Genomic DNA, 13,343 nt, shown 5'->3' with positions numbered 1-13,343 from the left:
TTAAATTATTTTGTAAGCAGTTTTACTTAAATATTGGAGAAACAGATGCTTAATAACATCTCATTAAAAACTCTGATTAAGCAATGAAAGTAAAAAACATCATATTTGTCAGACTATTTTGAGGCAGACCAAATGAATGCAACTGCTTTTATTCTGAAGGGGGTTTCACTAAATTATTTGCATCTCTTGTTTTATTCAGCCTTCTCTACATATACATTTAAGCTCTGCTTAACATTTTATTAGGGTCAATCTGCTATTTGACATCACTCAGATCTCCTTGTCACATCCTAAATGCCACTGAAGCATAAATCCTGATGATAAAGTACCAAAATAAGATGACAAAAAAGAGAAATTAACAGCTTAGCTGTTTGTTCCCACGGTATGCGGCAATTTACATTAAGATTGTGAATCTTTTTTAAGAAAACAAAAAACTAAACATTAGTGTCAGGGGAAATTGTCAAAGGCATAGAGAGGAGCTGGACATCTAGCCTGTCCTGGTACCCTTTCATGTCTCCCTTCACAATGCTTTACAGATTTGAGGAAAAGAAATTGCCATTTTTCTTGTCATTGTTTACCTTAACAAAAAGCTTGACCTTAATTTGTCATCACCAGCAGAAAGCCTCGAATCTGTCAAAATCACTTCAAATTAAAATGGCAATTTTATAATACTTTAACGTGCTCTCTGCAATGTATATTGCAATCCATTTTTTATTTTTAAACGTGCAGAACTGAGGCTAATACAAGGCTATTACACTTCGAGGACTACACAAAACTAAGACAGTGTCCTTCATCTGAGGATCAGCCATTAGATTATCCTCTGTGTTTTATTGTAGTTGGCACCTGGTAATTCTAATTCTTATCTGCCTTAGACCTCTAGCAAATTTAAATCAGCAAAAGTTAATTTAAGTTGTGAATCATAAAGTACAATATATATTAAAAAAATTACCTCTGGGTGAGACACGCCTCATTTTGAAGCATTAGGACAGTCTGGTTTTAAAGATTATATAATTAAATATGTCCCTTAAATGCACAAGCATTTCTGTTACTCCCTCCAAAAAAAAAACCAACAAACAAGTTTTACGGATAGACAAAAATGAAATGCAACTAACTGTAATACTTGAAACACTAATGGCAAAAATCAAAATGGAAAGATTTTCACAACAACTACAATTCAGCCACAAAGAAAACACACTAAGCTAGAAATGTGTCCTGCAATTATGCAGAATGTGTGCACACATCCATAACAAGGGGCAGAGGGAACTGTGAGATCACTAACTTTCTCATTTAAGAATATAAGTCAAATAACTAACACTGTACTGGAGACTCAGCCCCACTCCACCTGCCTGCCCGGCCCAGTAGGGGCCCAGTGCCCTGCCCTTTGAAGGGCACTTATAAGGCTAAAATGGCATCGGTGGCTCTGCAGCTGATGCTCTCAAGTTCTGTTGTGGGGGCAGATCTGATGGTGTTGCTCCCTCAGAAGAAAAGGCAAATCCCTGCACAGGCGAAGGCAGCCTGCTGCCACTGCCCCAGTATGGACTGCATGTCCCCTCCTGGGCTTCTCCCTTTCAATCACAGAGTGTAATGCGAGAGGAGGAAAAAACGGTCCTTCCTCTCTTTCGAAAGAGGCAGAGACATCTCATTTTGACATGGCTGGAGGAATTCAAGGATGTCTAGGCTTGTGACTTGGGTAGCAAGAACAAAATGCCATCAACAAACTAAAACCTGTGACAAATAATACTTGTTCACCTTGCACGTCTTATTTTATTTGAAGAACTTGGTTGCAATAATAACTTGTTTTGTTAAAAAGCATGACAAGGAACTGGGCAGGCTCCTAAAGAAATCACTGTATATTTACCATTCTGCTTAGCCACAGTCTCAATATTCATACACATCCTTAATGTAAAGATACATAGCACATCTTTGCACTATCTCAGCTACTGGGAGATTACTGGGGAGGGCAAAGAAGGGGAAGGAAGGAAGGAAAGAAAAGAGACTACTTTTTTTTAATAGGACCGAGTGGTATTTCTATAGTGTTTCCCTGAGGTTTGGTTTTTTCCTTATCTGGTAAAATCAGTTTTCTTTTGAAAGTGTAGTTGAAGAAATTATTACTGAAAATCTCACTCAAACCTCAGAGGAGCGTCTTCAGACAAACTTGGTAGCAACATACAGCTTGTTCATGAAAAGATGACACTTTATACATAAGCACATGTAGAAGTGTAAGCAGAGATGTTCGTGTTGCCCTCACAAAACACGTTTTCAGAGGCAGAGTTGTAGCTTAAATAATCATTAAAAAAGACATAAGTAAACATGTTCACTTCTCTTAAAATGCAGTTTGTGTATTATTCCAGTAATCAACAACCAAGAAAATCCATGTAGAGTGATGGTGCACTGTGAAAAATGGTATCGTTCCTTAGAATTCAAATGAATGACCTTCCTATTTTGTTAACCAGTTTGATTGTTTCAAGTTAAACCAAGTATTAATAAATCAGTACATTATCTACAGAAAAAGTAAACCTCATGTAATAATTAATGTTTCTTATTCTCTTTTATATTTCTTTCTTTATGTTTAAATACTAAGGCACTGGTCACCTTGCTTGACCTTCAGTTTACCTCAGCAAATGCAAAAAGATTATCAAGTCTGAGCAGAAATGCATCATAATAACAGTATTATCATGCAGAAGGATCCTGCAGAAATGCTGACTTGAAAGTGCCACTCATACATAGTTTTCCATGTCTGGACTTTAAACATGTCACTGACAAGTATTTTATATAGTTTTTTTAAAATAAGTGTGCAGTACTCATACTGAGTAACTTTTTTGCTCTTCAAATGCTTTTATTTTTTCCCTATCAAAGATACTAATATCTTTTTGTGGTAACTGTTCTTATTTACTTAAAAAGTTGTTCCTCTCTTAATATGACAGTGTAATTAAAGTTGCTCATGCTAGTGCCGATGGCACACTCAGCAGGCTTCCAACAGAGAATTTATTTCTCTTTCCCTAGTTTGCTTTGCTGCTCCTAAGCAGCTAAAACGCCAGTCCTGTCGCTGGGGGTGGAGGCATGAGCAGCAGCTCCTGCCAGCGAAGCCAAGCGGACAGCTGGGAGCAGTCAAAGATCAGGCCACTGCATCTATGAGTCATTGTGAGCCTTGCTGAAAGTCAGGAGGATTTAGGATAATGTTTTCAAATGCAGTTTTCAGTTTCACCTACGTCAGGAATACAAGGTGGCATCCTAACCACGCCTCATTACTGTTCCCTGTGACGCACTACCGCAGAGCCCTGGAGCAGGCAGCTTTGATCTGTGTGCCCTGCCTGGCTGGAGCTCGCAGTAGCTCAGCTCTCTGTACAGTGCACCAACATTTCAAACCTCCTGTCAAAATGGTACGCTGAATACAGCGTATTATCACTGGCCAACTAAAAAGTCTGTCCTCTGTGAAAACTAAGCTGGTTCAGAACCTGACTTACATATATCCTGCTTTCTGAACTTACATAGCAATTGCTATAGTGTTGCTTTTTAAACACATGTAGAAATGCTATGCTTGAAAAAGCTAGACTGAATCCTGTCAGCTCCAAATACGTCTGTTCTCAAGTCACAATATATACTTTCACAGTCTCTCTATACTGTTAATGAATTTCATATATTTCCAGAACTCCTTCCAGAACATTCCTGTTTTCTTCAAACTCTGAAGAAAAATGAATTTTTTTTTTATTATATAAATGGATTTGTGGTTATCTGAATCCATACGCAATGCCTGCCTTTATGTCTCTTAGTTTACATTATCTACTTTCAAACTATACATTTAATGTGCTGTCTACCCTGAACACTGAGTCAGAAGAGCATATCAGACACTGGAATCAAGTCAGTTTCTACAAGAATTTTAAAAAGCATTTCAAACAGGCTTCATATGCAAGATATAAAATAATTTACCACCTGTAAGTCATGTCCTCTTATGGGGACAGGCAAAATTAATTTTAAATTTAATTTAACTACAAGTGAAGAGATTATCAAGATCATCTCATTGTGTACAGACATTTTAACTTAAACTAATTTAAGCTAATTTAGTCCATATCTATTTTTCACCTAAAAACTCTTTCCTTCCCAGGTGAACTATCAGTTTCTTTAGAAGATGATGAGGACTCTCCAGGAGATCCACTACTCTTTATGTCTCATGTCAGACCAGTTCAACTAGGTATAGTATGATGGTGCAGAGAAATCAAAAACTAAAAGGCAGCATGGGTTGTCAGAGCACTTTCTGATAGCTTGAATATGCTGTCGTTCTGTTCTGATCAACACAGCTTTAATACAGACACAGTCTTGCACCATCTTCTTCCCAGTGTTAGCACTCAGCAGCCTCGTGCATCACTAGACACTGACCACTGTACTTGGTGTAACACCTGCATGACCACCATTACCATCCAAAACACATCCCATGCTACAGCTTAATCATATTAACTGCATTAACCACATTAATTTTGTTAAATGCTACTGGAAAGTAAGCCAAATGCTAGTGTGGATACCCATATCAACTTGTGGCTTTTCCTTAGCATATCTTCTTAAAGCATGGATGCTTAAAGCAGCATGAGCAAGTGGCCTGAGCCAGGAGAATGATGGAGAGCAATCCAGATTTGCAGTGGTCTCCAATGCAACTGGCAAAGTGGTCTCTCCATGGAAGGGGTGGTCAGTCCAACCAACCACAGAATAACTTATTCAGAAAATGTACTACTCTAGTAGTTTTGCTCAGGAAAGTCATTACAGAGTGAAGGCACAAACCTGGCAAGCCAGAAAGAGGAAGAGGATCCTAGGTGTGAGCCCCTTCAAGGGATGGCTGAAGGGAATGGAGAAACCAAAATACATTTTAGGCAGATTTAGGCAACTGATGAGCTGATTCTTTACCTGGATGAACAGCAGCACTGTCCTGAATTTCCTACATGCTTTTTCCATTTTTCATATACCTTGTATGCCTTCGCATACATTACAGCCCAGTTACAACAACTTTCATTACAGTACCTCCACGGTGCTGTATTCAGGAAAAAAACAAGGCCCTGGCTAAGCCTATAGCGCTTATATTACACACTGCACCCCTCTTGCCTGGCATAAAAAGAAATTAAGGAAGAGACCAGAATCTCACATGGAATTTATGCACACATAAAATACTTCATGCACATAAACAAAACTTTTCTTGCAGAAAGTATCTGAATTAAATTTTACAGGAATATGTCTGTAAATATTCCTGTGTTTCTCAGTGCTCAACATATTGCCAAGCAGAAAAGTTCAGTTCTGAGGAAGCTGCTTTCCACAAAACTTCAGTTGCATGGGCTCTCAATCTCATGTATGTACTAGTACTAAAATTCCTTCCCCTAGTACCTCTTTTAGTCTTTAGGTTTCAGGCACTATTTTAGACATCACTGAAAGAAAAATGTTGAGCCCTTTGTCTCTATATTGTTTAATATTTTGGTTTTATTTCAGCAGATTTCTCTGGTTTGAGGAAGCTTAGAAAAAAATTAAATATGGCATAAATGCGTCTTTCAGATAAAGTAATAATATATATCCTAACAATTTGCTTTAAAAACAAATTAGAATGAAAATACATTTAAGACATAAGAAAAATCTTCCCACGGACTATAACAACTTTGTTTCAAAGCGGTGCTTGTAGGAAGAATATCTTGAGTTATGATGTTTTTTAAAGTATATGAGGAACAAACACACCCACCATTTTCTACTCTGCCTATGAACGAGCAATATATTGAGTCACCAGAAAGTGGGCTCAGGTGGAAATGAACTGAGAAATACTGGCCTCCATGAAGACTAAAGAAACCTTACTCCTCCCAGATTGCCCCATGCTTTATGGCTTTAACTGGGAAGTGGAGGGAGCACCTCCTGTGTTCTTCCTCTCTTCCTCCCATAGGCCTTTCCTCTCTGGCCTATCTGACGTCGGCAGTTATCAGCTGTGGCAATTCCTATGGTTTCATTCACCTGTAAATCAGCATTTTCTTTCACTCCCTCAGGAAAAAATGAAGAAAACATAATTGATGCGTCACCTGAAAATTACCCTCCTCAACTGCTTATCAGTGAGCTGTCTGTTGCAGAGTCCTGATTAACACAGGACTATCAGGGAAAAAAAATGATACCTGTTAGTACAGTTTATTCACAACTAGAACAAATTATGGAGACTAGCAAAGAATGGCACTATCTAGGACAAGTTAGTCCCCAGATAGGTTATTATGCACAAGTATGATCCACTGAAGCTCTGTGCACGAACAAAGGTCAAGTACTTCTGCCATCACACAAAGCTCTGTGACTATGAAGTATCCAACCCTCATAATCTGGCTTGCCCTTGTAGAATAAGACACTGGCAAAGGCATTTATCACTTCAGTATGACTACAAAAGAATGTCAGTTACAGTGCACTTTCATGTTTGCTCTTTCATGATGATGCCCTGGAATTGGTTTTGGGATTTTTTTTGGTTTGTTCTTTTTTTTTAAATCATTATTTTTGCAAAGATTTGGAAAATGCATGAGGAAGTCACTTTCCAAACTAATTGGATAATCAAAAGGAAGTCTTACAGAAAATTCATAATTAGAAACAAGGGAACATTAAAAACCTGAAAGATATCATATTTCAGTGTTTTAAGTTATTGCATGGGTGGCAACCTTTACCTCATAATAATAAAAAATAAAATTGCAGACTGGAGAAAATTAAAACATATCTTAGTTTTGCAGAGAAAGATAATTCAAACTCTAATTTTTACAAAAAAAAACCCACATATTTTTGATTGACCTACTCTGAGAAAGGTGGAGGTCCTGTGCCATGAGAATCGAGTTTGTTATCACAGAAATATTCTTGAGCGACTGAAGCAAAAGTCTCCATTCCTCAGCTCCCTGCAACCAGGGTGCTTTGTTACGAGTTAAAGATCGGATTCTTCAGATCCTTACTAAATTTAAAGCTCTCCATCTGTGTAAAACCAAAAGTATGGCATGAATGCAGAAAGTAAGTCTTGATGCTAGTGTCAGTGACTGGGGCCTGATTTATTATTGTGCTGATGCAGCACATTTAATCTTCTCATCAGCAGTCTTCTCTCTAATGTCTGAAGGCCAGAACAGCTTATCTGTTGTTCTCAAAGGCATTAAAAGTTTAGTGTATCAAGGCACAGAAGAAAGAAATGTTCCTCTTGGATTAATTAAATGTACATGTGCTATCTGAGTACTGGTCATCAAGAGAAGGCAAAAATTATATCAGAATTAACAAAAATGCTGACAAATTCATAACCAATGGCTTTTAAGGGATTTTAATGGATTTTAATGTTACCTCTGCTCCATCTTTCTCTGGAGAGACAAGTAATGAGGAAACAGCATACTTCATTCTCATTCTCTATCCTTTCCCCACCCCAACCACCCAATGCAGGTAACCCATATCTGTGTCTCTCCCCTACCCCACATAATGCAGGTAATCCAGCGTCAGCAGTAGAGGCTTCCAAACCACTGGCTTTTATTCCAACAGTAGCAAATGAAGGAGGAAAACACTGGACTGTTAATGAAGTCAGAGCTTTGATACACATATGGTCAGACAAAAATATCCAGCAACAACTGGAGGGGACAGTGAGAAATAAAAGAATATTTGAGCAGGTTGCTGCCAGACTTCAAAAGTTTGGAATTGACAGGGACTGGAAGCAGTGCAGGACAAAATATAAAAATCTGAAACATGAATACAAGAGTGTAAAAAGTGCCCAAGACTCAGGGAGTACAAGTAAAGGTATGAGATTTTTTAATGAACTGGATGCTATTCTGGGGCACTGCACCATGGAACAAGCGAGCAAATCAGATAATGATGAAAGTGAGAGGCCTCCAGAATGGACAGAAGCAAAATCAGGAAAGGACTCCACTGGTAAGTACTTCAACCATATATATGGTTTAAACTATATCCATATATAGTTTAAAATTTGTAGTTTTCCAGAACTAGAGAGACCTTAAAAGAACTCAAAAGAAGCAACCAAAAGGATTAACTGATTTGCTGGGGGGAGGGGGAACACTGAATGGGAATTTACTATTTTGTCCAGTAAGTTTTGTCTTACATTATAAGGTACTATTCCACATTGAGTGATTGCCCTGCACTTTTTTTAAAAGCACTGAGAGACAAAAGGAGGAAGAAAAGATGCAGACATAGGATAAGTTAAAGTGATACAGAGACAATTCCAGTCAAAATCATGTCAGAAGAAACTGTTTCCAGCTTAGATAAAAGAAATGGATCAGAGAGATGGTCAGACTATGTTACTGGAAAAATTAAGATATTGAGCAAAACAAATCTGTATTTATAGACATTGGTTAAAAAAACTCCACATTTATACTGTCTCTTATGGTCCCAAATATCTCAGTTTTATTAGCCTTTGGAGCAAGACTCCCAAACTAGTGAGAGAACTGTCAAAACAGTGAAAGGAATAGCACCAAGAATGCTGGCAGAACTTGCCTTTGGTTTTGGGTGATTATTTTCAATTAACTTGGTAATGGATGATGAATGCAGAATTAGAGTAAACTGATGGGAGCACACTACCCAGGAGTTAAAATATTTTTGTTGCTATGTACAACCTGAAACATGCTTGGTGTTTAAGAAAGAATTAAATGTTAAACTCTACTAGGCAGTAGAGATTCTACACAGGAGCTGATATTATGTTGGCCAAATATAAGACTAGAAGTTAGTAAAGTAATGAAAGAAGTTAAGAAAAATATAATACAAAGACAGTCTCTGGCTGAAAACTATTGAGAACATTTTGAGGGAAGATTTCACTTGTCAGTTGCCATTTCTAGACATTTTGCTAATGCACGTACTTTGCCTGCTGGCATAAAGAGCTTCTGAGGTTGAATGGATTTTTTGATTTGACACAGCACAGCTGTTCTTATGTAGTACACAAAGGCAGTGCCCTAATTAACTTAGCATTATTTACACAGAAATGCCTGGAGACACAGGTGAAGAGGACTCTGTTAGTAATATATCTGAAGACCTACAGGTTGCAGATATAAAGAAAGTTTCTGATTCAGGTAAACTGAAAAGTCTTCTATTTTATATAAATAACTAAATTTATCAAATTAAGAATTATTTCTAAAATAAGCCCAGATTGTAATTATGGTTAGAAAATGCACAGACCTAAAAAACTTAAAAGCAAGAGCTAATGTCATAGTGAAAACCATCACATGCTTATGTGCTGCTGAATTTTATAAAAACAGTATAGTAAGTAATCATTTCAAAGACTCATGACCCAAGATGTAAAGAATAACAGACTACTGGTTTAAGCAAGCTGAGTGCAACGTACTACTGCATTTACTTTTACTTAATCTACGTACTCTCAAGGATTAGAATTGTTCAGTCTCCTGTGCATGAACTATTACAGCATTCTTTTTCACAATATAATGTGATCAGTATATAATATAATTGTGTAAATGCTCATGCCAGGGGATGAAAACTTCATTTAAGAGTCTCACTACTAGCCCTGAATATGAAGGTCATAAACTCTGCTCTTTACAAAGAAACACTATGGTTTACATCTGAAAGCATAACTTTCAGGGGAAGCAGGAGTTTAACATTCAAGTAGAGACACATGAATGTCTCGAAGGCTGACAGACTTGACTCCCCACAATAAAGCACTTCATGATTTCTTTCAGTAGTGTGAGGCAAAATGTGGTCTAAATTAGGCATTAAGGAGTAGTCTTACAGAATGTAAAATGGTCTAACATCAACTTGAAGATTTTAATATCAAATTAAAAATTTTCTGACAGGTGATGTTACTGTAAACACTACTTCAGAGAATCGGGCAGCTCCTCATATAATGAAAGAAACAGCTATGACAAGTAAGTAAAGACATGACTGATCATGAGAAGTAATTTGAGGTATACCAGATGGTAGTATTTTTGTTTTTTTCATTCAAGAGAAATTACATTTATGAATTTAAATTTACTAACCAAAAAAAAAAACTAACTCGCCTTTTACCAGATCACCATGGGCACTTGACGCATTCACTGGAGAAAAACAGGTTGTCATGAAAAGTGCATTGCCTATAGGGACCTCATTTTGAGAGAGACAAAATTTGAAAAAAATCATAAACAGCTCTTTGTGAGATCCAGTTAAGACTACTTGTAAAATGCATCAAATTCCATTCCTCGCCATCAACGAGTAAAATTACTACATACATATGACCATATTACAGACACTGTAATAACAGATTCAGCACTGCCCCTTACCTGTCACCTGACATAGTTTTCAACTTCCTGCAGTATTTTGTATATTGTAACTTTCTAGACTGCAATCGCCAAACAAGTTATTTAAGATGACGTTTACTGAACACTTCTAGTAAAATTCTGAGTATGTATTTTTGACACTTTAACATTCCTTTAGGGTAAGAGTAGGTGTTAAGATGTCTATAGCTTACCTTGGTTACCATCTCCCTTCTCAAATATATGTATTTTAACTGCATATTTTGTTTTGGGTAATCATAAATGTCCTGATTTTGTGAGGAAATATTAAAATAGCAAGTATTTCAGAAGTGTCTTGTGGCTCAGCCTATCCACTCTAAGGACTACTTTTTAAACTTCTACGGGGGGAAAAAGGGCAAAACTATGCTTCATCAGTAACAGTTTCAGTTTCCAAAATTCCTTCCCTCATTCCCAAACAATACATACTCAAATACTTTTATCACAGGTGGTAAAGACATCTCGACTTTAATGTTATTAATGGTAACATAATTAGGTATTGCATAAGGCAGAGAAATGATGCACACTTTTTATGTCTAGAATATCATGAAGACCCTTTGTTCTCTCATTGTGGTAGATGCTTTTCCTAGACAGTTCAAATAATTTTGAAGTGAGAAACTGGTAACTAAAGAGATTGTATGTACCTCTATACTCATAAATTTACTTGCTGATAGATAGTGAAAAAGGCAATCAGGCAGTGATACTTACATTGGTTCTTTGATATCAGTAATGTCTGACAATCAGTAGCATTTAGGATGTGACTTTATAAGAGCTACTCCATATTTAACACAACTTTTGTAGAAAATGGTTTCTCATCAGGCATGCAATTATTAAATTTATATGTTTTTATGCATTTAAAAAAAAAAGTGTAAAAAACACCATTCTGACATGAAGAAGAATTTAGAAATTCTGTTAACCTCATATCAGGGGATCTTCCTAAACAGTATATGTAGTTAATGTACTCTGCAGCCAGAGTTACACATGCACTTGGCTACACACATAGGAGCTAGCCTGTGCAGACATCTGCTGTCTGGCAGTCGTGGTTGTGTAAATGCACAGCAGATACACGAGCTGACTCAGGGTCGCTGAGTCAGAATCACGCGTGCTTCTCAGATCTAACTTGTGAATCTGAATTAGGAGACACAATAACTTTGTAACCACTGCCAATCTTTATAAACAGCCCAGTCGGGTTTGCCATACTCTAGAGTAAGGAAAATATTAAGATGGTGTTAGTCAAAAGACAAATACACAAGTTTCAGGAAAGCACCTAGTTATTTCATGTGTCATGGTATTATTTTTCTCCCCTGCCCACATGTATTTGTTACTCAAAGAGCAGCATATTCCCACCTGACAAGGAAAAGACAGAGGTAAATAAATCCTTACAGTTCCTTGCACAGTCTGTCACTGTTACTGACATGTCGCTGTCAGCACTGCCCAGCTGGGGGAGCAGGAGCACCACAACAATCCCCAACCCCGCTGGTTTTCAGCTAAAGCTGCCTGGGATGGGACAGGTTAGGACACTGCTGATTGCTCTCTTCTGGTAAAACACACCCCACACTGAATTCATCTGCAAAAAAACCCCTTAGTTATTTTCACTGATGTTTTCTATTTCATGGTATCACTTTAAAGGGGAGTTAATTACAGAAATCTATTCAGAAGAGCCAGTCGTTTCAGTTTGCACAGGTAGTAGTCCATCAATTCAAATTCCATGTACATTCCACATGGGTCAGACTTTGGAGTATGACCACAGACTGCATATAGCTGTTTTGATTAAATCTGAAGTGCCAGGGAATAACAATGGAGATAAAAACAGGTTTCTAAGGAATGCCAGTAGCCTGATGTTCTTAAAAATATCTAGAGCAAGTATTTCGCTTCAAACAAATTACTTTTTTTGTCATCGTTTTTTAGGATTTTTGGTGCCCCACACACTTACTATATGTCTCTCTCAGAACAAATTTGGAATAAGTCATGACATTGTCAAGATACATTCCTAAGCAAGGGCTTTTTAAAAATCTGTTTTTTGAAGTTAAGATCTTAAGTCACTCCATACTCAGGTACTTAATGTTGGCTTGAAAACTTCCTGCTGTGTGCTTGGAATTTTAAAATGTACAGCTATAAAGCCAAAAGATAATATTTTAATACATATGTCCTGGGCTAGCGTGAAGTAGTGTGTCAGAGATGGGCAAAACCAAAAATTCTTGATGATTCACTGGCTTAGCCTAAGCATATTTGGGCTGCAGACACAAACTCTTAATTAACTGTGCATTCAAGTTTTCCATATCCACACTCATAGGTCTGTATGACAAGAGATGGCAGCAACTTTGCAAGCTCTTGGAGAGTAAACATAAGCCATGCACTGAAAACTTTCCGCAGCTTTGAAGTTTCCCACTTCCCTTTTATATTATATAAGACACACATGAGAGTAAGGATTAGGAGACAAATTACTAATCTTGCCTCATGAGCCAGAAAACAGGATAATTAGTGGTAGTGACAGAGTGCCAAAAGAGAACAGAGCTTGTATCAGTCTCAGTGGGTAAAAGGAAAGACTGTGACGGCATTGCTCTGGTGGCCTTGAGAGCAAAGCTTTAAACACAAAGTAGAGATTAAGCATATTTGCTGGCAACTGTCTGTAGGTTCACTGAACAATGCAGATGGAGCCACTGTGTTTTATCCATGCCAGAAATTGTCGATGGCTTGTTCTGTTTGGCTCAGTCTTGCTCTTCTCGTGCCCTCCCGCCAAAAACCCTGAAAGGTGCCTTAGAAAAAAAGCCAGGCTCCCTACGCACATTCTTGGCTCACTAAGAAAAAAAACTAAAATAAAAGGCACATGATGCTGGTCACATAGTAAAGAACATCTGATGCAAACAAGGCTGTATTGATTTGGGGGGGTAATTTTTAATAAAATGGCTCTAGATTAAACTTTATTGCTCAATGTTTAGCGGTAATATTCTTGAGTGGACCGAGAACAGGCTGGGAGCCAAAAACTGCTGTCATTGATCTGTGGTGTGGCCTTCACCATTTAATCTCTGTAGAGCAGTGTCCTCACCTGGAAGTGAGGATCAGCTAGAGCGCTTGCATCAGCCACCTGCCTGAGGGGTGGAATTCTCCCTT

At 37.7% G+C, this 13,343-nt stretch overlaps 2 protein-coding genes across 4 annotated transcripts in view; one reads left to right on the top strand and one right to left on the bottom strand.

Annotated features, from left to right (window-relative positions):
* Positions 1–13,343, top strand: part of PAICS (phosphoribosylaminoimidazole carboxylase and phosphoribosylaminoimidazolesuccinocarboxamide synthase) — a 42,887-nt gene that overhangs the window by 904 nt on the left and 28,640 nt on the right. The window contains exons 2-5 of one of the 2 annotated variants that reach the window (XM_064652816.1): positions 4,100–4,186; positions 7,441–7,878; positions 8,937–9,026; positions 9,762–9,833. The exons of the other annotated variant lie outside the window; for it this stretch is intronic. Of the exons in view, the coding sequence (XP_064508886.1) occupies positions 4,100–4,186; positions 7,441–7,878; positions 8,937–9,026; positions 9,762–9,833 (687 nt within the window). The remainder of the gene's footprint in view (positions 1–4,099; positions 4,187–7,440; positions 7,879–8,936; positions 9,027–9,761; positions 9,834–13,343) is intronic. 2 annotated transcript variants of the gene reach the window in all.
* The window catches only part of PPAT (phosphoribosyl pyrophosphate amidotransferase), a 47,145-nt gene that overhangs the window by 15,458 nt on the left and 18,344 nt on the right, over positions 1–13,343 (bottom strand). The gene's annotated exons all lie outside the window — the stretch shown is intronic.

The sequence above is a fragment of the Pseudopipra pipra genome, chromosome 4 (genome assembly GCF_036250125.1).
Source record: "Pseudopipra pipra isolate bDixPip1 chromosome 4, bDixPip1.hap1, whole genome shotgun sequence".
Lineage (NCBI taxonomy): Eukaryota > Metazoa > Chordata > Aves > Passeriformes > Pipridae > Pseudopipra > Pseudopipra pipra.
Note: the sequence above shows the minus strand (reverse complement) of the source record. Positions and strands in the feature narration are given on the sequence as shown.